This window comes from Callithrix jacchus, chromosome 12 (assembly GCF_049354715.1).
Source record: "Callithrix jacchus isolate 240 chromosome 12, calJac240_pri, whole genome shotgun sequence".
NCBI classification, from domain to species: Eukaryota; Metazoa; Chordata; class Mammalia; order Primates; family Cebidae; genus Callithrix; species Callithrix jacchus.
The window spans coordinates 17,713,884-17,739,463 of NC_133513.1; the positions used below are offsets into that span (position 1 = coordinate 17,713,884).

The following is a 25,580-nucleotide window of genomic DNA, read 5'->3' on the forward strand; positions in this document are numbered from 1 at the left end:
GCACTCCAGCCTGGCAACAGAGCGAGACTCTATATAAAAAAAAAATTTTTTTTTCCCACCGACATTTATTTCTCATGCCAAATGGGGGCCTGCTGCCAAACTGGGGAGACCAACATCCCAGAGCCAATGTGCTCACTCTCCTTAAAGGGCCACGACACCAGCCAGAGAGGTGGAGAATGTGGTAAAGACAGGGAAAACACTATCTCACACTTAGGAAGACAGAAGAGGTCTCGCAATGGGCAGGGCAGCCCTGGGAGCAGGTGACTCATAATAGCAGGAATAAATATTAACAGCAAATGCATCCACACACAGAAGGAATTTAACAAGGCTGTTCTTTTTCTGTGATGGAGTCTTACTTTGTCACCCAGGCTGAAGGGCAGTGGTGTGATATCGGCTCACTGCAACCTCTGCCTCCTAGGTTCAAGCAATTCTCCTTCCTCAGCCTCCCAGGTAGCTGGGATTACAGGCATGCAACACCACACCTGGCTAATTTTTTGTATTTTTAGTAGAGATGGGATTTCTCCACGTTGGTCAGGCTGGTCTCGAATTCCTGACCTCAGGTGATGCGCCTGCCTTGGTCTTCCAAAGTGCTAGGATTATAGGCATGAGCCACTGCGCCCAGTCAATACATTTGTTTTTTAAGCTCCTAAGTTTGTGGCAATTCATTGTGTAACATTACCAGCTCTGACCAGAGGTCTCAAGCACAAACCCCGGCTGTCACACCTATGGAAAATGCCAAGCCCTCCAAGAGGGCTCCAAGAGACCTCCTGTGGTCCCATCAGGCTCCTAAAGGCCCCTTAGGGCACTGTCACTACTCTCTGCAGGAGCCACGTGAGGGCAGTGAGGAGTGTCTGTGGAATTTGAAGCTTCTAAGTCCTGGCCCCATAGGGCCTCAGGTGTCTTACCCAGGTGTGCTATTAACATGCTGTATCACTTGACGTTAACCTTGGCTGGCTGGCTGGGGCAGTCTGTCAAGTTTTGCCACTGTAAAATTACTCTTTTATCCCCCTTCCATTCTGGAAGGCAGTCACTGTGCACAGCCCACACTGATGGAGGAGGCATCCTCAACTTTTATTTACTGAGTTTGACAACCCTGCCTGTCACACCAGCACATTCCAAGTACTCCATAGATCCATGAGGCTGCTGACAATCACATTAACAGCGCAGCTCTACTCTAAAACATCAAGGAAAAGCAAGTACCCACACCTCAGTCACTCAGGTACCACTGTACTACTGTTTACTTAATAGTTTTCTGTAAAAGGGCTCACTTTTTTTTTTTTTTTTGAGATGGAATCTCACTCTGACACCCAGGCTGGAGTGCAATGGAGTGATCTCAGCTCATTGCAACCTCTGCCTCCTGGGTTCAAGCGACTCTCCTGCCTCAACCTCCTGAGTAGCTGGGATAATAGGCTCACACCACCACATCTGGCTAATTTTTGTATTTTTAGTAGAGATGGGGTTTTGCCATGTTGGCCAGGCTGGTCTTGAACACCGGACCTCAGGTGATCCACCCACTTTGTCCTCCCAAAGTGCTGAGATTACAGGTGTGAGCCACTGCACCCAGTCACAGGGCTTTTTAAAAAGGGAACTTGATAGCACTACCTTGCAATGGCCCAGTATTAAGTATGGCCCTGGACGTCCATAGAGCAACTCTATTCCTCCACATGGGCTTTTTCCAGCCTTCCTTTCTTCTCTTCCTCAGAAGCCTAGGGCATTCAGGGACCCCTGGTCCTGGTCCCCTGGGCTGCACGGTCCCCACTCGAGGGAGCCTTCGCCAGTTCACAACCAGCGTCAGGGACAGCTCTGACCCCTCCTGTGCCCCAGGTGTCTCTGGGCCAGAAAGCTGTAGCTCCGTGCCTGCCAAACCTGGTTGATGACAAGACTCACCTGAGAGCTTTCTAAAAGCTTAGACTTTCTTGAGCCCCCAGCACACGGATCCTAATTGAAGATATGCATAGGGACCAAATAACAACAGCCCAGGTGGAGCTAATAATTAGCTACGTGCCAGAGTCCTACATGTAGGACAACCAGGCTTAGCTGTGCTCTGGGAACATTTTCACCTGCGACTAATGCACGGCTGTCCGATGGAAGACCCCAGGGCAGGCCCTGACTCCGACTCTTTCTTTTTTCATGAGACAGAGTCTCACTCTGTGGCCCAAGCTGGAGTGCAGGGTCACGATCTCAGCTCACTACAACCTAGGCTTCCTGGGTTCAAGCGATTCTCCTGCTTCAGCCTCCTGAGTAGCTGGGACCACCATGCCTGGCTAATTTTTGTATTTTTAGTAGAGACAGGGTTTTGCCATGTTGGGCAAGCTGGTCATGAACTCCTGGCTTCAGGAGATCTGCCTGCCTTGACCATCCAAAGTGCTGGGATGACAGGTGTGAGCCACCACGCCTGGCCTGACTCACTTTCTAAAATGAGCAGTACCCACGGAAGGAAAGTGTCTGTCTCGGCCTTCTCCCAAGCTCACAGTACATGGAATTAGGTGCCAACAGACCCTTTGGAGAAACTCCTTTCCATGTCCTGTGTGACCAGGAGGAAAGGAGGCTTTGTGGTCTGGTATTTCTGAGTGTACAGCCTCATTGTTTCTTCCTTATTTTTCTTGCCCATATCACATATCAGGTCCCTTGGATCAGGGACAGAACTAGATGGTACCCCTCCGGGTGGCCGCTCACTACACTTTAGGGCCAGGTAACTGGTTTAGTGAGTTCCAGGTTCCCAGAGGGAGAGGAACTGCTCAGGATAGGTCATCCCCAGAGCCTCCCCCATGCCAGATTGAGATGTTTTAGGTGACGAGATTTAGAGCAGATTTTGGACTCCTGAGTTGATGTTATGATGGGATGAGGCCTTGGGACAGGGTGGATGTATTTTGTATTTGGGATGAACACACATCTTCGGGGTCTAGAGGGCTGACTAGGTAGGCAGACTGTCCCTCCCACACAATGATGTCCATGCCCTAATCCCGAGAACCTCTGAATATGTCACCTTATGTAGCAAAAGGGACTTTGAGGTGGGATTAGTAAGGGGTTTGAGACGGGGAGATTGGCCTGGATACCCAGGTGAGCCTGATCTAACCACAGACGTTCTTAAAAGCACAGGACTTTCTCGGGCTTAAACAGGAACGATAGGGAGGAACGGGAGGTCCAAGAAGTCACCAGGCTGCACAGGGAGCAACCATGAGTCTCATTCACCTCGTGTATCCCCAGAGCCTGGAACCCAGCAGGTGTTTGGCCACAGAAAGGCCAATAAAGTGAACTTTTGTGGTTTCTTTTTGTTTTTGAGATGGAGTTTTGCTCTTGTTGCCCAAGCTGTAGTGCAATGGTGCAGTCTTGGCTCACGGCAACCTCTGCCTCCCGGGTTCAGGCGATTCTCCTGTTTTGGCCTCTCAAGTACCAAGTGCCACCATGCCTGGATAATTTTTTTGCATTTTTAGTAGAAACAGGGTTTCACCATGTTAGCCAGCTGGTCTCAAACTCCTGACCTCAGCTGATCTGCCCACCTCAGCCTCCCAAAGTGCTGGGATTACAGGCGTGAGCCACTAAAGTCAACTTTTAAGCACTGGATTCCAGCTAACAGCCATGTGGGTGAATTATTTAACCTCTCTGACCCCATGTCATCCCATTTCTATGGATGCCAGAAGTAAGGGCAGTGAAATAACCCACCCAAGGTCATCCAACGAATGAACAGTGGGGCTGAGCCCACTGCAAGCCCCTCAGAACCCATCTGGTTGCCAAATCAAGCATAACCCCACCCCCACCGCGGCCTGGCCATAATGGGCAGAACTCCTGGGTAGACAGGGATCTTCACCTTCTCATAGCCCCATTTCGTTCCTTTGCTTCATTCTGTGCCTTTGTTTTCTGGTAACTGGTTGTCATCCCATTTCCCAAGCACAGACCAGCAGGGGGTGCCAGTGCCCGTGCAGAGACCATCAGCTCCCACAGCTGCCGTGGGGATGAACTGCCATAGGGAAGGGCCTGCTCCTGACCACCCGCAACAACAGTTTCCTTAATGATGAGGGGCACCTACTGGTTCATAACCTGGCTCTGTGGCTGAACACAGCCCCTGGACAAAGGACTTCATCTCCTTGGCTGCAGTTTTCACAGCTGTGAAAGGGGACGGGGAAACGGACCTCCCAGGGGTACTGGGACAGTAAAATGAAACAACTCATGAGACAGCTTCTAGCATAGTCCCTGGCACTTAATTCTTAGTTGAACTTCCTTTCTTTTTGTTTGTTTTGTTTTTTTGAGGCAGAGCCTTGCTCTGTCACACAGGCTGGAGTGAAGTGACACAGGCTGAAGTGCAGTGGCACAGTCTCAGCTCATTGCAACCTCTGTCTTCTGGGTTCAAGCGATTCTCCTGCATCAGCTTCCCAAGTAACTGAGATTACAGGTGCCCTAAACCCACATCTGGCTAATTTTTGCATTTTTAGTAGAGACAGGGTTTCACCATGTTAGCCAGGCTGGTCTTGAACTGACCCCAGGTGATCTGACCACCTCAGCCTCCCAAAGTGCTGGGGTTACAGGCATGAGCCACTGAACCCAGCTGAATTTGCATTCTTTATCAAGAGACATTTAGTCAATCTCGAAGGCCTCTCTTTTCAGATTCTGCCCAATCACATGAATCATTTTTTGGACTTGGCTGTCTCCCTCCTTTTCCTCCATGCTTTTATGTCTTTACCAAGTCTTCCCTCTGTACTTAAAGAGCACTCCCCAACAGTCTAGCCATCACCCTCAAACCCACTATAAACTATACAGAGGGCCCAATTCAAAAGGCCCTCCTAAGCAGGGGGCTCCTTTCATTTCAAAACTGCTGCAGGCCAAGTGTAAATTCAAGACACTGTGCCTTTGCTTGTATATTTCCAGTCTTCCAGCCTAAAACCCAGCCAGTCCTAACATTGACTGACTGCCCATGTATGTTACGTAAGATCCCATGCTGGGCAGAGATACTGAGATAATTAAGACATAGTCACACATCACTGGAAGTACCTCCAACAGAGACAGAGATAGCAACAGATGATTTCAGAACAGTGTATGTGCCTGTCTACAGACACCCACTCTCAGGAAGGGAAACCTAATTCAGTTCATAAGAACCCACCGGTACCACCCTTCGAAGGAAGAATGGTCTCCACTTCACAGACTGACTTTCAAGGCCAAAATCAGACAGGAACCGGCAGGACCAGGACCAGACCCCAGGTTTGGCTGACATCACTATCTCCCTTAACCCTTGAAGATGTCCTTTTGCACAAGCTCCAAAGTATCTAGTAAATGTCGGTCATTGTGGCTGAAAACGCATTTTTCCTCTTGTCCTTGCAGCTGCTCTGTAAGTTTGGGCTATAGCCTGATGTTCAGCTACACCAGCCCTAGCCAACTGCTGGTCAACAGATCGCAGGGTTGTGACCCTTGGAATTTGAAGGCATTCTACACACAGTGTCTCTTCCAGGTGCTTTTTCTCATCAACCATTAAACCACAAACAGGCCAAGTGACAAAGCACACAGTTCCTTCACGCGGTCATTCCTTCCCCCTCCCGCTTCGCCTGATGCAGAAGAATTTTTCAGTCAAACGTGAGCATTACAAGAATACGCAACAGAAAGAAGTAGAGAACTCAGCAATCCAAAAACTGCTAAATGAGGGTTTTCTGCATTTTTTGGGGTAATGTAAAGCAGTTCCAAGAAAAGTGAAGTCACAGCCTCTGCAGCTTATTTTCAGTTCTTAGAAAAGAGCCAGTGTCAAAGGGAAAGAGGCTCTGCCTCAGCACACAGACTCCATTGTCTGGCGGGGGGCGTTTGCTGATAAACCAGCTTGGATTTGGCACCAGAAACCCAAAACCTCTGACATGTTTTCATTTGGTGATGTCAAGGAGGAAACACAAGCCGAAGCAGTGAAAGTTATTAACATTCAGAGAAACCACACAGCTCAGCTAACATGCTGGGGCGACACCCTTCCAGCACTGAGCCACCAGCAGTTTCGAGGGGACTGTCAGAAAAAACACAGTGGCCTCCTTTTCCTACCCCACACCCACCCCCCCACATTCCTGAGATGTGTTATCGCTCAGGCCACCATGTCAGCCCAACCAGCATTTTTTAATGGACATTATTTACCAGAAGTTGGGGGAGGATAAACAGGGCAGGATACGGTACAGGCGGTTTTCGGCAGCTTGGGTCTACTTTCTGGCATACAAGCAGGTTTCGCCACAGCAGGTTAGACTTCAGGTTAAGATCTTGGGAGTCTATTACACATCTAGCTCAGGGGCTACTACCAGGTGCACTATAATAATTTTGTGAATAAGGTTTGCATTTTTTTTTAAATTGAGACAGAATCTGCCTTCATCATCCAGGCTGGGGTACAGTGGTGCAATCTCAGCTCACTGAAATCTCCACCTCCTGGGTTCAAGAAATTCTCATGCCTCAGCCTCCAGAGTAGCTGGGATTACAGGTGCGTGCCACCATGCCTGGCAAATTTTTTTCTATTTTTAGTAGAAACGGGGGTCTCACTATTTTGCCCAGGCTGGTCCCCAACTCCTGGCCTCCAGTGATCAGTCCTCCTTGACCTCCCAACATCGAGTGACCCAGCCAGGGAGAGTGCTTAGAAGGAGACATGATGATGAAGTGGAATTCGGTGTCCCACATGGGACACTGGAATAGGAAAGGACATTAGGAATAACCCCAACAAATCTGAATGAAGTACAGACTTGGGTTAATAAGAGCATCTCAGTATTTGTTATTTGTTCATTAATTTTAACAAATGCACCGTACTAATGTAAGATGTTAATAATAGGGGAAGCTGTGTACAGGTACATGGGAACTCTTGGTACTATCTCTGCAATTTCTCTCTCTCTCTCTGTGTGTGTGGGTGTGTGTATGTGTGTAGGCAAGCAAGAATATACTGACTCTCCCAGCAATAATGATTTGGTGCCTTCCAAGTGTCACATACCATGTAAAAGTGATCTACACATATCTTCATTTATTCCTCACACTAGTGCTATGAGCTGGGCATAATCTGCATTTTACAGATAAAGACACTGAAGAACAGAAAGGCTAGGTACCTTGCTCATAGTCACATGGCAAGGTTAGTGGCAGACAAAGGGCTCAAATTGACAGGACAGCTCAGCAATATTGCCTCAAAAATCCCAAACTGTGAACATAAAACAGTTCAAAACAAGCTTCATGTGGGCAATGAAAACAAGGCACACTTCAATCTGCTCTGCTTTAAAAAGAAAAGAGTTTAAAAGCACAGCATAGGCCAGGCACAGTGACTCACACCTATAATTCCAGCACTCTGGGAGGTTGACGCAGTTGGATCATGAGGTCAAGAGATTGAGACCATCCTGGCCAACATGGTAAAACCCCGTCTCTACTAAAAATACAAAAAAAAAATTAGCCGGGCATGGTGGCACACGCCTGTGGTGTCCTAGCTACCTGGGAGGCTGAGGCGGAAGAATCGCTTGAACCTAGAATGCGTAGGTTGCAGTGAGCCGAGATTGCGCCACTGCACAGCCTGGTGACAGAGCAAGACTCAGTCTCAAAAAAAAAAAAAAAAATTCGCTGGGCATGGTGGCATGTGCCTGTAGTCCCAGCTACTCGGGAGGTTGAGGCAAGAGAATCGCTTGATCCCAAGAGGTAGAAGTTGCATTGAGCCAAGATCACCACCACTGCACTCCAGCCTGGCAAGGCAGCAAGACTCCGTCTCAAAAACAAACAAACAAAAACCACAGCACAGCCAAGAAGACACTGGCAACACTCAATGCTGACGAGGATGTGGAACAGGAACTCCCCTTCATTGTTGGTGAGAATGTAAAAGCAGTCTGGCAGTTTCTGCAAAGCTAACCATAGGTTTACCATATGGCCCAGCAATTGCACTCCTAGGCATTTACTCCAATGAGCTGGAAACTTAACGCCCACACAAAACCTGGCCATGAATGTTACCAGCTCATTCATAGTTACCAGAGTGGAATCAAGTAAGATGTCCTTCAATAGGTGGATTAGATAAAACGATGGTACATCCATACAATGCAACATTATTCAGTGATAAAAAGAAATGAGCTGGCCGGGTGTGGTGACTCATGCTTGTAATCCCAGCACTTTGGGAGGCCAAGGCAGGAAGACCACTTGAGCCCAGAAATTCAAGCCTGGGAGTTCCTGCCTGTAGTCCCAGCTCCTCGGGAGGCTGAGGTGGGAGGACTGCTTGAGCTTGGGAGGTGGCTGCAGTGAGCCAGGATTGTGCCACTGTACTCCAGCCTGGGTGACTTTGGTGACCGGGCAAGGCCCCATCTTAAAACAAAAACAAAAACAAAACACCTCAAATACATACATACATACATACATAAATTAGCCGGGCATGGTGGCACACAGCTATAATCCAAGCTACTCAGGAGGGTGAGACAGGAGAATCACTTGAACCCGGGAGGCGAAGGTTGCAGTGAGCAGTTATTGCACCATTGTACTCCAGCCTGGGTGACAGGGTCTGTCTCAAAAAAAGAAATAAAGTCCCTAAGGAATTCTAAGGTTTCTATCTTATAATAAACATGGGCATTTATTTAAAAAAAGAGAAAAAGTAAAAGAAAGAGCTAATAAGCTGCAAAAAGACCTGGAGGAGTTCAGAGACAGTGGCTCACACCTGTAATCCCAGCACTTTGGGAGGCTGAGGTGGGAGAACTTCTTGAGCTCAGGACTTTGAGACCAGCCTGGGCAACATGGCAAAATCCTGTCTCTACAAAAAATTCACCAGGCATGGTGATGCACACCTGTAGTCTTAGCTATACGGGAGGCTGGGATGGAAGGATCACCTAAGCCTGAGAGGTGGAGGCTGCAGTGAGCTGTGATTGTGCCCTTGCACTCCAGCCTGGGTAAGATTAAGATTGTCTCAAAAAAAAAAAAAAAAAAAAAAAAAAAAAAAACGACATGGAGGACTCTTACATGCACAGCAAATTAAAGAAACCAGTCCAAAAAAATTACACACTGTATGATCCAGCTATATATTCTGGAAAACACAAAACTGAAAAAGAAAGATTAGTGATTATCAGGGTAGGGGGGAGGGGTTAACAAGGGGAACCCAGAGGATTTTTAGGGGAGTGAAACTCCTCTGGATGATACTGTAATGGTGGATACATGTTATTATGCCTTTGGCAAAATCCACTGAATGTATAAGAGGAAGAATGAAGCCTAATGTAAATTAGACTTTAAAAAATGTAATGTTGGTTTATTAAATGTATTATCCTAATAAAAGACGGTCATTCACAGGTGGAAAAACTGGGAGAGTGGTGTGTGAGTGTGGAGTATGTGGTAACGCTATAGTTTCTGCTCCATTTTTCTGAAAACTTAGAACTGTTTTCTTAAGTCTATTTAAAAAAGAAAAACCTATACAGCATATTAAACAATTTATTAGAGGTAGAATATCAATAATCCAGGCAAAAGTCTATAACCATGTCAGAACATAATCTAACTCCCTTGATATGTACGATCTCAAAAAATCAGGCACGGGTACTAAGCAGACGAAAGAAACCCAACATTCAAATCACAGCCAAGTCATTCCATACAAAAAGACAAAAGAACTCTAAACCAGGAGGCTCGCTGTGTCTCGTCCAAAGTTATGAAGCGGAAGTTTAGCTAAGGCCTAAAAGGCATCCTTAATCTTGATGTTTTTCATTTCAACAATTAATTCTGAAAACATCTCAAAGTCTGAGTGATGGAAGAAGGTATCACCTTCTCTAGCCAAGGGAAATGAATAGAGCGGTGTCTCAACGTTTGAGTGGTGTCTGAAATAGAAAGGGAGCTGTTGTTGCCTTTCGGGGGCCACTGAGCCTGCTGTTAGGAAATGCCATTTGACTTTCAAACTGGTTATGGTAGTTGCTGATGAAGAAGATGAGGAGCCATGATGTCATTCCTTTTTTACACAGTCTGTCTTCCTGCCCATAACCACACTTCAATCACCAAGGGCAATGCCTGAGATACATTTTGCATTGTAAAACAGGAATGCAGCAGTAATGGAAAAAGTATCACCATGCATAAAATTTGGAAAATGCAACGTAAGACACAGAGAGAGAATTCACACACACATACCAGGAAGAAAAAATCATCTGCTTTTCATCAGCAAACACAGGCAAAGCAAGGGGCAGCAGAGGCTGTCACTGAAGTATCCCAGGATTTAAACATTCCTACATCCGGACTCCTCAGTCAACCAAAGCAAGGCTCTCTGAGAAACTTTGGAAAAATATCCACGAAATCCACATCACTATAAGCTTTAAATCGTTTCAGGATTTTGGTTGTTTTTAATGACAGTTCCAATATCATCTAAGGAACATACCTGTGTAAATCTTCCACTTCCAGTTCCCACATACTTTCACAGATGGGATTATCAGAAAGGTGTGTCATCTTCACAGCCTGCAGGCGTGGCTGGGGGCTGCAGGGCTGCACCACTCCCATCACCATCACGTACTTTCCTAGAAAAAGAAGGAAACCCACAGTAATGTTCTTTTTTTTTTTTCTTTTGAGACAGTCTCACTCTGTCGCCTAGGCTGGAGTGCAGTGGTGTGATCCCGGCTCCTTGCAACAGCCGCCTGAGTAGCTGAGATTACAGGTGTCTGCAACCATGCCTGGCTAATTTTTGTATTCTTAGTTGAGACAAGGTTTCACCATGTTGGCCAGGCTGGTCTGGAACTCCTGTCCTCAGGCAACCCACCCACCTCGATCTCCCAGAGTGCTGGGATTACAGGTTTGAGTCACTGTCCCTGGCCATCTTCTTTGGTTTCTGATTTTACTAGGCCAAACAAAACTGTCACATAAACTGTAATCATGCCCAAGGAATGGAGGAGACACTCCCATCAGAGTATGAGTTATAATTAGGGGCAGAAAACCTCAGCTTTCCTCTAATCCCGTTCCTTGTTCAAAGCTATGGAGTATGTGACTAGTCTCTGTGCACAGGACACATCCCCTTTCTGCAGACACCCTCTGAGAGTTACCAAGCAAATCCAATTTTCCCTCCGTGTTGCCAGAAAGGCTGGGCAGGCAGCCCCTACCCTACTGTTGCAACTGCTGGGACCTATCCCTGCCACCTCCAGCACATACAAGCAAATCCACACAAGGGCAGGCTGCCACCCGGATGAACTAATGACATATTAACTGTGATACTCACTTCCCATTCCCTTGGGGAAGTGACTCTCCTTCAAAGCAAAACTTGGCCAATCTAAACCACACAAAACCCAACTGTGTAAAAGAAAACTCCAAACACTGCAGGAAGGACAGGCCTGGTGCCAGCCCCACTGACTGCCCCTATGAGGCTACTTCCATTGCACTGCATGTGGGGCCTGGGGCTTTGAGCAGGAAGCCAGGCAAGCTGACCCCTGATCCCCCCATTCAACCTCAGGCAGGATGTGATCAGGTTTCTCAGAGCTCCTCCCCACAATCCACTTGGGTCTCTCAGTGAGAGGCTAATTCTGAAAATGCACTTACTGTCCCTTCTAAATGGGCTTAAAGTGCTGTTAGTGCTGGAACCCATAGAAGTAGAACTGAAGGCCCAGGAAGAGAAGAACAAGCCCAAGGACATTCCGACCAGGAGAGGGGAACAGGAACTCTACTAGGAAGGCACACAGCGCCAGCCGGATGAGCTCAAAGGCACGCGATGAGACAAACTGGCCCTGTGGGTTCTACCCACGCCCTCTCCCACTCCAAAGCAGCTCTCCAATCTGTCCCTCCCTCTCCTTTCCGCATCCCCACGCCCAGTTGCCATGACCACTCCAATGGTTCCCAGCCCATGTTCTGCCAGCTTCCTCCACTTCAAAACCACCCCCACCTCACAGCTGCAGTCAACATTCTCAAATCCACCTCCTGCCTCCAGAACTCAGTTCATCACAGCACGATCTAGGTAAGTGTGGTTTCTCTGCTTCTCCTCCAAAGAGCAGCTTGAGGACAGGGAGAGCTTCTCAATCAGCTCAGCATTTTCAGCACCTTCGGTTTATGGAAACAAACTCCTGGATGTTCCAGAGGAAGAGGCAGTGGAGGAACAGCACGAGAGCAGCAGTGCAGTGAGCAGAGCTCAAGGCCACGCTGAAGCCGGCAGGTCCTTCCAGACAGCCACTGAGGCTCATCAGGATAGAGCCCTCCTTCCTTCCACCGCTGCCCCAGCCAGGCTCCCCAAATGCATGAGGCTCTATCCCCTCCAAGCCTTTGCACAGGCTGTTCCATGCAGCTGCATAGTCTCCTGCCACTGCACCCAGACAGAGGGTGCCCAATTGTCCTCGTTTTAACACTGAAAGTCCCACGACCCAGGACCCAATCAGTCCCAGGCAACCCCGGAGGGTTGGTCCTTACAGGCAACTCCAGTGCAACTTTCAGGGCTGCCTCTTCCAGGAAGCCTTCCCTGAGCCCTCAAACCTGGATCAGCTGTCCAGGTTTGCGCCACCTGGCTCTTCCCTGCAACGTTACTTTGTGTTTTAGTGGCCTGCTTACCTCCCTGCCTCCTTGCCTGAAGGCAGTGACTCAATTTTGTCAAGCTGGACTTGGTATTAATTAACAAGAGGAAAATGATATAGCCCTGCCAGCTGGTATTCAGGTCAGTGAGTATGTCAGACAAGTTCACCAATGCCCACTGGTTCAAACAATGAAATGTTTACTAGATGCCGGGCTTATGCCAGGACTGAGACCAGACAGGAGACTGCCCCAGCCTGCCTGCAAGCCAACACACCGAGCAGCATGGGTTACGTGCTGGGCAAAGGCTAAGGGAAAGGGTTGGCAAACATTTTCTGTAAAGGGCCAGAGAGTAAATATTTCAAGCTTTTTTCCCACCATAGGGTCTTTTTCCCAGATACTCAACTCTAACTGTAGTGGGACACTGGCTGAGGCATTCTGTAAATTACCAATGTATTCCAATAAAACTTTACTTATGGTGGGGTGCGGTGTCTCACACCTGTAATCTCAGTACTTTGGGAGGCCGAGGTAGGCAGATCACCTGAGGCAGGAGTTCAACACCAGCCTGATAAACATGGAGAAACCCCGTCTCTACTAAAAATACAAAAAACCAGCCGGGTGTGGTGGTGCATGCCTGCAATCCCAGCTACTTGGGAGGCTGAAGCAGGAGAATCGCTTGAACCCAGGAGGTGGAGGTTGCGGTGAGCCAAGCACCATTGCATTCCAGCCTGGACAACAAGAGCAAAGCTGTCTCCAAAAAAAAAAAACTTTACTATGGACACTGACACTCAAATTACATATACTTTTCACATGTCATTTTTTTTTTCAACCATTTAAAAATGTAAAAACTCACCAGGCACAGTGGCTCATGCCTGTAATCCCAGCACTTTGGGAGGCCAAGGTGGGTGGATCAGTTGAGGCCAGGAACTTGACACCAACCAGTCTGGCCAACATGATGAAACCCCATGTCCACTAGAACTACAAAAATTAGCCAAGTGTGGTGGTGCACGCCTGTAATCCCAGCTACTCAGGAGGCTGAGGCACAAGAATCACCTGAACCTGGAAGGTGAAGGTTGCAGTGAGCTGTAATTGTGCCACTGCACTCCAGCCTGAGACACAGAGCGAGGCTCTGTCTCAAAAATAAAAATAATAAGAATAAATAAAAGATTAAAAAGCATTTTTAGTTTGCAGGACATGTGAAAAGAAGAGGCCTGTAGTTTGCTGACCCCGTCCTAGACCAGCGCTAGGGCTGAGGGCAAGCAGACAGAGGGAAGGCTGAAGGGCAAGGTGGGGAGAGGGGGCAGAAGTGTTTTTGCACCCTCTCTATGAGCCAAGCCTCCTGTTAAGGCAGTTGTTTACTTACTGAATCTACACAACAGACAGGAATGATTAGCTCCTTTTTACAAAAGAGTACAAATCCAGAAAAGTTAACAAAAGTGCTCCAGGCAGCTCAGCTGGGAAGGGGTGGAACCAGGAATTCACCTAAGCCTGTCTCTGAATCTAAAGCAGCTCGGGCCAGACCACAGACCTATCTGCCTCTAATTAAGACTCCAAGACTGAGCAGGAGGGGCCCTTAATAATGAAGTGATCTTGGCCTGATCTCCCAGGGTAGGGAGCCGAGGGGAGGGAAGGCCCACATATCCTCAGACCTCCTCAGCTTAGACCTCACATCCTCTAGAAGCCTCCGAGGGCCACTCAGCACCTTGTACATCCTCATGGCTCCCCTGGGATCAGTGATCCTCTGGGACACATGTTCACTGCCTATCTCCCGGCAGGCTTTATGTGGGTCTTGGCTGCAGCCCAGCGCTGCACATGGGGGGCTGACGTGTAACACCTGCTCCACTGATATCTCAGTGAACAAGTGAGATGGATGTCCACTGCCTGACATTCAAGACAGTTGGTTCTTTGAGCACTTATGTGTCAGGCACTGGGCCAGATGCTGAGGATATAGTTGTCAGGACCACACAGCTGTGGCCTTCCAGAAGCTTGGTCTGGCCCAGTGGTTCTCAAAGTATGGCCCCCAAACACCAGGCATGGTGGTGCAGGCCTGTAGTCCCAGCTACCCAAGGAGGCTGAGCAGTAGGATTGCTTGAGCTCAAGGCCAGCCTGGGCAACACACCTATCTCAAATAAATAAAACATTTTAAAAAGTCCAACGTAGGCCAGCAGCATCAGCCTCACCTGCGAGCTGGTTAGAAACGCAATTTCCAGCCTCACCTGGACCTCGTGACTCAGGAACCCTGAGGGTGGAGCCCCAGCCATCCCAGCGTTAGCAAGCCCTCCAGCAGAGACATACAGGCTCAAGTTTGGCATCAGTGGCTTAATAGAGGAAGCAGGCAGGGTGCGGTGGCTCACGCCTGTTATCCCAGAATTTTGGGAGGCCAAGGCGGGCAGATCACTTGAGGCCAGGAGACTAGCCTGACAAACATGTCAGACTAGCCTGACAAACATGGCAAAACCCAGCCTCTGATTAAAAAAAAAAAAATTAGCTGGGTGTGGTGACACAAGCTTGTAATGCCAGCTACTCGGAAGGTTGAGGCACGAGAATCGCTTGAATCCGGGTGGTGGAGGCTACACTGAGCCGAGGTTGTGCCGCTGCACCCCAGCCTGGGCGACAAAGTGAGACTCCCTCCAAAATAAAAATCAAAAAAGAGGAGGCAAACGTAAGTGAGCTACTGCCCAGGACAGTTCAACGAAGGAGCAGTACAGGAAGGTCTGCCGTTCCTAGGGGTTAGGGAGGACTTCCCTGAGAAAGGTACATTTGAGACGTTAAGGATAGTATTTCCCAAAACTTGATGACGAAAAAGGAAATCAATTGGGGGAGGGGGCTTGTGACAAACGCAGGTGCCCGGGTCCCTCCCCATAAGATTCCCACTACCAGGTGGAAGAGTCCCAGGAATCCGGATTTGTTAAAGGGACTGCAGGTGATACTTATCATCAGATCAACCTGACGGAGGAGGGACCAGAGCAAGGGTTCCCAGGTGGGAACCGCAGGGGCAGAGGCCCGGAGGTAGGCCAGCGCCGCCGCGCCCCGCCCCCTTTCTAGTGTCAAGACCGGGTTTGAAGAATCTCGCCTCGGCAACTCCTTGGCGGACAGCAGGGAAGAGGGCCCCCAGTGAGGCCCGGGCATTACCTGGGACGAGAGAGGGCCGCCCGCGCGGCACCTCGGGTCCCGCAGCAGCGCCTTGCCGCGGTCCGCCATCACCACCGTGGCCTGCATCCCCACGGCCGCCAGCTCCAGCGGCTCGCGGCCCGCCACCGCCGCCCGCAAGAGCCGCCACGCTCCCAGGATGCCCTCCGCGTCGTGCCGCAACTGCTCTGCCAGCACGTTGAGTGGCGGCGACCTCGGCAGCCGCACTGCCATGGGACCGCCCAAGAAGGAGTCCGCAGCCGCCGCTATTCCGCCGCGACGCCGCTTTCCCGCCAACTTTGAGAAGTAGCGGAGCCCCGGCCCGCAGCCACCAATCAGGGGCGCGCTGGCAGACCCGGCCAATGGTAGACGTCAGAAGGCTGGACTGCCTGGCGGAGCGGACCTCTCTCTCAGCCAGTTCGCATGCGTAGAAAAAAGTAAATAAACGCCCTCAAGTTGTAGATGACACTAAAGAAACGACTGCAAGTTAGGAATGAATGAAGGAAAGGATTAAATGAGAATAAATAAGGGAAGACAGAGAGGTAAAGAACGTCCTCTTTCAACGCATCTCAAAATTTGGCGTGCATACAGATCACCTGCAAAGTGTGTTTATTCATCTTTATACTGCCTTGTTTTGAGGTTAGTGAATACTTTAAAGAATGAGAGCCTGTGTTTATTGGGACTGGTCAGGAATCCAGTCAGGAGATAAGGCTGGAGAGGGAGAAGGGAACAGCTGGAAAACTTACCCTTTCTTTGTTATTTCATTTATATTTTAATAGCATCAAATACTTTTAAGGTTAACAAAATATATTGCTATTTTTCACGAAAGAAATACATGTTTATTGTAAAAAAAAATTAGAAAAGGAAAAAATGTGCAAGAAAATAATTGTCAAAACCGCTTATAGATAGCCACTGTTAATTTGGGGGTGTTATTAGCCTTCAGGTTTTAAAGTAAGTGTGTGTGTGTGTGTGTGTGTGTGTGCGCGCGCGCATGTGTATTTTTTTGAGACAGGGTCTCTTTCTGTTGCCCAGGATAGAGTGCAGTGGCACAGTAATGGCTCACTACAGTGTCCACCTCCTGGGCTTAGGTGATTCTCCCACCTCAGCCTCCTGAGTATCTGGAACTACAGGTGTGCAACACCACACCCAGCTAATTTTTGTATTTTTGTAGAGACAAGGTTTTGCCATGTTGCCCATGTTGAACTCCTGGGCTCAAGCAATCCTCCCTTCTTGACTTCCCAAAGTGCTGGGATTACAGGTGTGAGCCACCACACCTGGCCTATTACTGATATACAAAGATTGTTTTGTATATAGTTTTCACTTAATAATGAGCATCTTTCCATAACAGCAAATATCCACCTGCTTCCTCTTGAATGACTGCATAATACAGGATTTGTCTCATCACATATTAAACCAATATCCTATAGTTGGACATTAAGGCTATTTCCAATCTTTTACTCTGTAAATATAACCACTGTGGTCCTACTTAAAAGCTAAATCTTTGTGCACATCTTTCAAACAAAATTCCCAGAAATTTCTCCCTAAAAATTGGATGTCCCCAGTCAGCAGAGTCCACAAATCCTATATCAGGCAATCAAAAAAGTCAAGGTCAGTTCTTAAGAGAGACTTTGGGGGCAGGGCACGATGGCTCATGCCTGTAATCCTAGCACTTTGGGAGGCCGAGGTGGGAGGATCACCTGAGGTTGGGAGCTCAAGACCAGCCTGACCAACATGGAGAAAACCTGTCCCTACTTAAAAAAAAAAAAAAAAAAAAAAAAAAGAGAGAGAGACTTTGGATTCCTAGGGCCTTCTGCAGTACCAGGCATTCAGCGAGTGTTCAGCAAGAACTTGATTTTTTTTTTTTTTGAGACGGAGTCTCACTCTGTTGCCCAGGCTGGAAAGCTGGAGTGCAGTGGCACAATCTCAGCTCACTGCAACCTCTGCCTCCCGGGTTCAAGCGATTCTCCTGCCTCAGCCTCCTGAGTAGCTGGGCCTATAGGCACACGCCACCACACCCAGCTAATTTTTGTACTTTTTAGTAGCCATATTGGCCAGGCTGGTCTCGAACTCCTGACCTCATGATCCACCCACCTTGGCCTCCAAAGTGCTGAGATTATAAGTGTGAGCCACTGCACCCAGTCAAGAGTTTGATTTTTTATAAAATTGAGCCAGGTCCTGTTGTAAGAACTTTGTAGGAAGTATCCCATATACCCCACAGACCATGAAAAAACTCTGTTCTACAAAGGTGAGGAAACTGAGGCTAAGGAAGCTACGTCGATTGACCACAGACTCTCAGTAGCCTCTATGAGGTTTTGCCTCTACATCTAATATGGTTTGGCTGTGTCCCCACCCAAATCTCATCTTGAATTGTACTACCCATAATCCCCACATATCGTGGGAAGGACCCTGTGGGAGGTAATTGAATCATGGGGGCTGATACCCCCATGCTGTTCTTGTGATAGTGAGTTTTCACAAGATTTGATGGTTTTATAGGGGGCTTTTGCCCCTTTGCTCAGCACTTCTCCTTCCTGCTGCCATGTAAAGGACATGTTTGCTTCCCCTTCTGCCATGATTCTAAGTTTCCTGAGGCCTCCCCAGCCCTGCAGAACTGTGAGTCAATTAAACCTCTTTCCTTTATAAATTACCCAGTCTTGGGAAGTTCTTTATAACAGCGTCAGAACAGACTAATACAACACCTCAATCCTGACCTATAAAGTAACCAGGCGCCTGGGCTGAGAAGGGAGCAGGAACATTAATCAAGAGAGAATCCAACCTGTTCATGTCTGTTGGGTCCTCACTGACCTTCCCCCAAGGCACCTTAAGGCCAGAGAAGTGATGGGGAAGGGAGAGAGGGTGAAGGCAGAAGCTCTCAGGCTTCTTGTGTGGGCCTGAGAATTCCCTATCATTCCCTTGGCCTCCAGATTCCCTGCCCCCCACAAGCCCAACACCACGTTGCTGGCAGAGTGATCTTTTCAAAACACAAGTCTGAGCATATCAGCACTGCGTTTATAACACCTTGATGGTGTAATCCACACATCTGAAATGTGAGCATTCCTGGCAGAGGGAACTGCACATGCAGAGCCCAGACAGGGGAGAGGAAGCAAGAAGCATGTAGCAAACTGCCAGTAGTTAAGAATGGCTGGGACGCAGAGTAGAATGGAACTCTGGAGATAGATGTGTCTGGCCCTCATTTCTTATCCCCATTTTACAGGTGATGAAACTGAGGTTCAGGCCAATAATAAGCCTGAAGGCATATGGCTACTGAGTTGTAGGGTCAGAACTTAAACCCAAATCCATCTTACCCCAAACTTCATGTATCTCAAACCACAGGCTCCATCTCACTGTTCACGCTCTTGCCCACCTCGACCCATCGAAGGTACCTCCAGACCTTTGCTTGTGCTGTTCTCTGACTCACGTGCCTTCCCCTCAATTGCTCTCAGTTGAAACCTGGCACAGTCATCAAGTAAAGAAGGACATGTTTGCTTCCCCTTCTGCCATGATTGTAAGTTTCCTGAGGCCTCCCTGGCCCTGCAAAACTGTGAGTCAATTAAACATCTTTCCTTTATAAATTACCCAGTCCTGGGAAGTTCTTTATAACAGCATGAGAACAGACTAATACAACACCTCAACCCTGACCTATAAAGTAACCAGGCGCTTGGGCTGAGAAGGGAACAGGAACATCATCAAGTGCCTGCTCACCAGCGAGACCTCTTCTATTCAGGGAGCCTTTCTTGAGCCCCGCCACTGGAATTAACCTCTTCCTTCCAGACCAGTTTGCTGGTGCCCCTAATCCACAGTTTCCCAACCTCAGTTCTACTGATATTTAGGGCTGGATAATCTTTGTTGGGGCTGTCGTGTGCACTGTAGGATGTTGGGCAGTATCCCTGCTCTCCACCCACTAGATGCCATGGCACCCTCCTCAAGTTGCAACAACCAAAATATGTCTTCAGACACTGCCACTGTCCCCTACGGTGCTCAGTCACCTCTATGGAGAACCACTGTCCTAAGCTGCAATACTCACTGATAAATAGTTGAGTCTGTGTCTGTCTTACCAGTAAAGCCTGGGGTCTCAAACTAAGTTGTCAGCAGCAGACAGACAGGTAACCCTGGTGTAGCAGGGACAAACTGGCCTTCTGACGTTCTGGCAAAAGGGTCCATCACACTCAGCAAATGATTGTCATGCAGGACTGTGGGCCCACTGTTGCTAGATTTGATTTTTCAAGACATTTTCTTTTTGTGTTTGTTTTTGTTTTAGATGGAGTCTCACTCTGTCGCCCAGGCTGGAGTGCCATGGTATGATCTCGGCTCAGGGCAACTTCCATCTCCCAGGTTTAAATGATTCTCCTGCCTCAGGCTTCCAAGTAGCTGGGACTACAGGCGCCCACCACCATGCCCAGAGAATTTTTCGTATTTTTAGTAGGAATGAGGTTTCCACCATGTTGGCCAGGCTGGTCTCGAACTCCTGACTTCAGATGATCCACCCTCCTTGGCCTCCCAAAGTGCTGGGATTACAGGTATGAGCCACCGTGCCTGGCTCAAAACATTTCCATGTATAATTTCCATGTTTAAAAAAAAAATGCTGGCAAGGAATTCAATTCGAACATAAAGGAACAAAAACAAACCATGTGTCCCTGAAAGTCATCTGTGGAATGACTCTGGCCTGTGGTCTGCCAATCTGCAAACTCTCTCTAGAATGTGAGCTCTGCTCCAGGCACCAAGGCAGCCTGCGTGTTCACTAATTTGCAGCTCCTTAAATCTCCTACAAAATACCCAAGGGGCTATAGTGTTTCACCAGCTCCAGGAGTTGCAAAATTGGCATCTTAAATTACAGTCATGAGCAGACAATTGGGGTCTGTTGACACATGTTGGGTGAGCCTCCCTTCCAGGGAGGATCATCCCCCATCGCCCACACTACAATCCATCACCCTCATGCGAAGGTCTGAAGCAATCCCGTGTGCCAACCTCCCTGAACCCCAGCTTCCCAGTGAGATCAAAGATCCTTGGAAGGGGGTTTCCTGCCACCTGCACCAGTGAGGACACAGGTAATATGAGAGGAATTGTAGGCCCTGGCTTCACTCTCAACCTGCCTGTTCACCAGTTCCCAGGCCGATCAGGCCAAAATGCTTCTAGCTTCCAGAAACAATGAACCCTACTGCCCTACAAAAATGGGTTGTTCTGGGCCGGGCACAGTGGCTCACGCCTGTTATCCCAGCACTTTGGGAGGCTTAGGTGGGCGGATCATCTGAGGTCAGGAATTCGAGACCAGCCTGGCTAACATGGTGAAACCCTGTCTCTACTAAAAATACCAAGATTAGCTAGGCATAGTGGCTTACCCCTGTAATTCCAGCCACTTGGGAGGCTGAGGCAAGAGAATTGCTTGAACCCAGGAAGTGGAGGTTGCAGTGAGCTGAGATTGAACCACTGCACTCCAGCTCGGGTGACAGTGTGAGACTCCAACTCAAAAAAAAGAAAAAGAAGAAAAAGAAAAGCGGTTGTTCTGGAAGGTATCCATAGAGTGGCATCTTCATAACAGCAAAGGCTGTTATTAGCTGAGCCCTTACTATGTGCCAAGCACCATGCCAGGCATGTCACGTGCAGAGACTCAGCTATTCCTCATGACAACCCTAAGAAGTAGATACTTTTCTTAAGCCCAGTTTAGAGATGAGGACATTGAGGCTTGGACAGATGATGTGACCTGCCCCAGACCACACAGCTAGGTAGAGCCAGGGACCAATCCCCACCCTGGGAACCCTTACGAAGTCTTCCTCTCAGGTGTCTCTCAGTAATCAGGACGGTAGTTTTTAACATAAGGTCTTACTCCATATCCAGGATTGGCACCAGGGAATTTCCCTGGGGAATCTGTGTGTGTGTGTGTGTGTGTGTGTGTGTGTGTGTGTGTGTGTAATACAGGTTTTATGAAAATACACAGACACACATTTTAGTTTTGTTGTTGTTGTTTTTTCAGATGAAGTCTCACTCTGTTGCCAAGGCTGGAGTGCAGGGGTGTTATCTTGGTTCACTGCAATCTCTGCCTCCCGGGTTCAAGCGATTCTCCTGCCTCAGCCTCCCAAGTAGCTGGGATTACAGGCATGCACCACCACACCTGGCTAATTTTTGTATTTTTAATAGAGTTGAGGTTTCTCTTCGTGGGCCAGGCTGGTCTTGAACTTCTGACCTCATGATCCGCCCACCTCAGCCTCCCAAAGTGCTGGGATTACAAGTGTGAGCCACTGTGCCTGGCCTCAGATACACATTTTGAACTGTGGTTAATGAAATGCCTGCCAAAGTATGCAAAGGGGCAGTGGATGGAATTTCTGCAACGTACTTTGAAATGCAACAAGAAATAAAATAAATAAGGTGGATGGATGGGTGGACAGAGGGAAGGACACGTGGCTAGAGCTGAGAGGTGACTAGAGTCAACTGTTGATTGTGGAATCCGCATGGGGGGTGCATGGTGTTCACTACACAGTTGTTTCAGTAACGCATCATCTGGGGACAGCTGTAGGTTCCAGGGCCACAGCACAGCCTTCCTGCACTGGAATGTCTGGGGGTAGCACCCTAGAATGATTCTGGGACCCAGATCCCTTCCACTCAGTGACAAGCAAACTTCCTCTTCCCTCACTCACAGGATATCACCAGGTCACTGTGAAAGCTGATACTTCTTGGTCTCTGGTGCCCTTTGTTCTCCACTTCATGCAGGCCCAAGGCTGGCCTCAGGGGAGCGTGGGTAGAACAGGGTGAAGTCACACCTCACTGCCTGATGACTGACACTCCCGGGACCTGTGCACCGATGGTGATGTCTGCAGCCCACGGCACACTGCCACGGTGTGAATAGAATGTTTGTGCCCTCTCCCCACAAATTCATATATTCCACTGTATATGGTTAACTATAATTTATTGTATATTCTCAAAAAACTAGAAGAGGCCAGGTGTGGTGGCTCACGCCTGTCATCCAGCACCTTGGGAGGCTGAGGTGGGCAGGTGGCTAACCTCAGGAGTTTGAGATCAACCTAGGCACCATGGAGAAATCCTGTCTCTACAAAAAAAATGTATATATATATTAGGTATGGTGGTGTATGCCTACAGTCCCAGCTACTTCGGAGGCTGAGGTGGGAGGATCGCTTGAGCTCAGGAGGTGAAGGTTTCAGTGAGCCAAGATTGTGCCACTGCACCCAGCCTGGGTGACGAGAGTGAGACCCCATCTCAAAGAAAACAAAAACAGGCCGGGCACAGTGGCTCACGCCTGTAATCCCAGCACTTTGGGAGGCCGAGGTGGGTGGATCACAAGGTCAAGAGATCGAGACCATCCTGGTCAGCATGGTGAAACCCCATCTCTACTAAAAATACAAAAAAAATTAGCTGGGCACAGTGGCGCGTGCCTGTAATCCCAGCTACTCAGGAGGCTGAGGCAGGAGAATTGCCTGAATCCAGGAGGTGGAGGTTGCGGTGAGCCAAGATAACACCCCTGCACTCCAGCCTGGGTAACAAGAGCGAAACTCCGTCTCAAAAACAAACAAACAAAAAAACAAAAACAAAATACTTTATAAGAGATGATTTTCAATGATTATAACACAAAGAATTGATAAATGTTTGAAATGGATATGCTAATTATCCTGATTTGATCATTACATGTTGTATGCACGTATTGAAATATCACTCTGTATCTCCTACATATGTACAATTATTACATGTCAACTAAAAATAAAATGGAAAAAAATGGAAAAAGAAAAACTTAAAAAGGAAACAAAAAGAAAATTCCCAATGTGAAGGTGTTAGGAGGTGGGTCTTTTGGGAGGTGGTTAGGTCTCATGAGCAAGGGTGGAGTCCTCCCTTAAGAAAGGGATTAGTGTCCCTATAAAAGGGTTCCCAGAGAGCTCTTCTGCCCCTTCCACCTTGTGAGGGCACAATGAGCCAGAATTTGAGTCCTCACCAGACACTGAATCTCCTAGTGGCTCAACCTTGGACTTCCCCACCTCCAGAACTATGAACAGCCTGGGCACAGTGGCTCACACCTGTAACCCCAGCACTTTGGGAGGCTGAGGTGGGAGGATCACATCAACCCAGGAGGCAGAGGCTGCCGTGAGCCATGACTGCACCATTGCACTCCAGTGTAGGCGACAGAGCAAGACCCCATCTCAAAAAAAAAAACTTATGAGCAATACATTTCTGTTGTTTGTAAGTTACCTAGTCTACAGTATTTTAACAGCCTAATCTGAGTAACAAACATGTCCAGCTCTCTGGAGGAGTCTTTAAGCACAACCTCCATCTTAAATATAATAACAGTAACTGCTATGACTTAGTCCAGCCCATTTCCACAAACCCCTGCCAGAGATCTACTTCTGCCCTCCCTTTATAGGAGAAAAACGACCTGAGGCTCAAAAAGGCACTAAGTCTACAATAATCAAACCTGTGTGGTACTGAATAAGAGCAGACATATAGAGATCCAGAGGGTAGAATGAGTGTCCAGAAATAAACCCATACATCTATTTCCAATGGCCCTTCCTTCCTTCTTTTTTTTTTTAATGAAGTCTCACTCTGTGACCCAGGATGGAGTGCAGTGGTATGATCTCGGCTCACTGCAACCTCCGTCTCCCAGGTTCAGCCTCCTGAGTAGCTGGGACTATAGGCATGTACCACCACGCTCAGCTAATTTTTGCATTTTTAGTAGAGACAGGATTTCACCATGTTAGCCAGTCGGGTCTTGAACACCTGACCCTGGTTGATCTGCCTGCCTTGGCCTCCCAAAGTGTGGGATTACAGGCATGGGCCACTGTACCTGGCCCCCAGTGGCTCTTCAACAAGGGCCAGTAAGATCATTCCATGGGAGAAGAATCATTTAATAAATAATGCCAGAACTATAAGAAAAAGAAGAAAGTTTGAGGCCAGGCACGGTAGCTCATGAGGTCAGGAGTTGAAGACCAGCCTGGCCAAGATGGTGAAACCCCATCTCTACAAAAAATACAAAAAGTTAGCTGGGCATGGTTGCAGGTACCTGTAATCCCAGCTACTTGGGAGGCTGAGGCAGAGAATTGCTTAAACCTGGGAGGTGGAGGTTGCAGTGAGCCGAGATCCTGCCACTGCACTCCAGCCTGGGTGACAGAACAGGACTCCATCTCAAAAAAAAAAAAAAAAAAAAAGGAAGAAAAGAAAGTCTGACCCCTCCCCTCTCTTACCATATAGAATGGATCAAAGGCCAAAATGTAAGAGCTGAAACAGTAAAACTCTTAAAACAGAAGGGTACATTTTCACAACCTTGGGTTTGGCAACAGATCTTTAGAGAGGACAGCAAAAGCACAAGCAATAAAAGAAAAAACAAACTGGACTTTACAAAAAGTAAAAACTTTGTGAATCAAAGGACATTATCCAAAAGGTGAAAAGACAGTTTACAGAATGGGAAAAAATATTTGCAAGTCATATATCCGATAAAGGTCTAGTATCCAGAGTAGATAAAGAAGACTTGAAACTCACCACCACACAACAAAATTTAAAACTGAGAAAGGACTTAAACAGGCATTTCTCCAAAGAAGGTATATGGTATGGTTTGGATGTTTTGTTCCTTCCAAATCTCTCTTCCAATGTTGAAATGTGGCATCATTCCAATATTACAGGTTGGGCCTAGTGGGAGGTGTTTGGGTTACGGGGGTGGATCTCTCATGAATGGATTGGTGCTGTCCTCCCAGCAGTGAGTTCTCACTCTATGAGTTCCTTTCAGGTCTAGTTGTTTAAAAGAGCCTGGCACCTCCTCCCTCTCTCTCTTACCACATGACATGCCTGCTCCCCCTCTGCCTTCCACCAAGAGTAAAAGCTTCCTGAGGCCTCACCAGAATCCAAACAAATGTTGGTGCCATGCTTGTACAGCCTGCAGAACTATGAGCCAAATAAACCTCTTTTCTTTTTTATTTTATTTTTTTGAGACAGTATCTCACTCTGTAAGCCAGGCTAGAGTGCAATGGCATGATCATAGCTCTCTGCAGCTTCAGTCTCCCAGGCTCAAGCGATCCTCCTACCTCAGCCGCCCAAGTAGCTAGGACTACACACCACCTAATTTTTGG

The 25,580-nt window shown here is 48.0% G+C and overlaps 1 protein-coding gene across 1 annotated transcript; it reads right to left on the bottom strand.

Annotated features, from left to right (window-relative positions):
- Positions 1–10,287: 10,287 nt before the first annotated feature.
- RMI2 (RecQ mediated genome instability 2) lies at positions 10,288–15,882 on the bottom strand (the record flags this gene model as incomplete). The annotated part of the gene is given in 3 exon segments (XM_035266277.2): positions 10,288–10,436; positions 15,532–15,567; positions 15,570–15,882. Coding segments are annotated over 3 exon segments (498 nt in total), but the record flags the coding sequence as incomplete, so codon positions are not given.
- Positions 15,883–25,580: the final 9,698 nt, after the last annotated feature.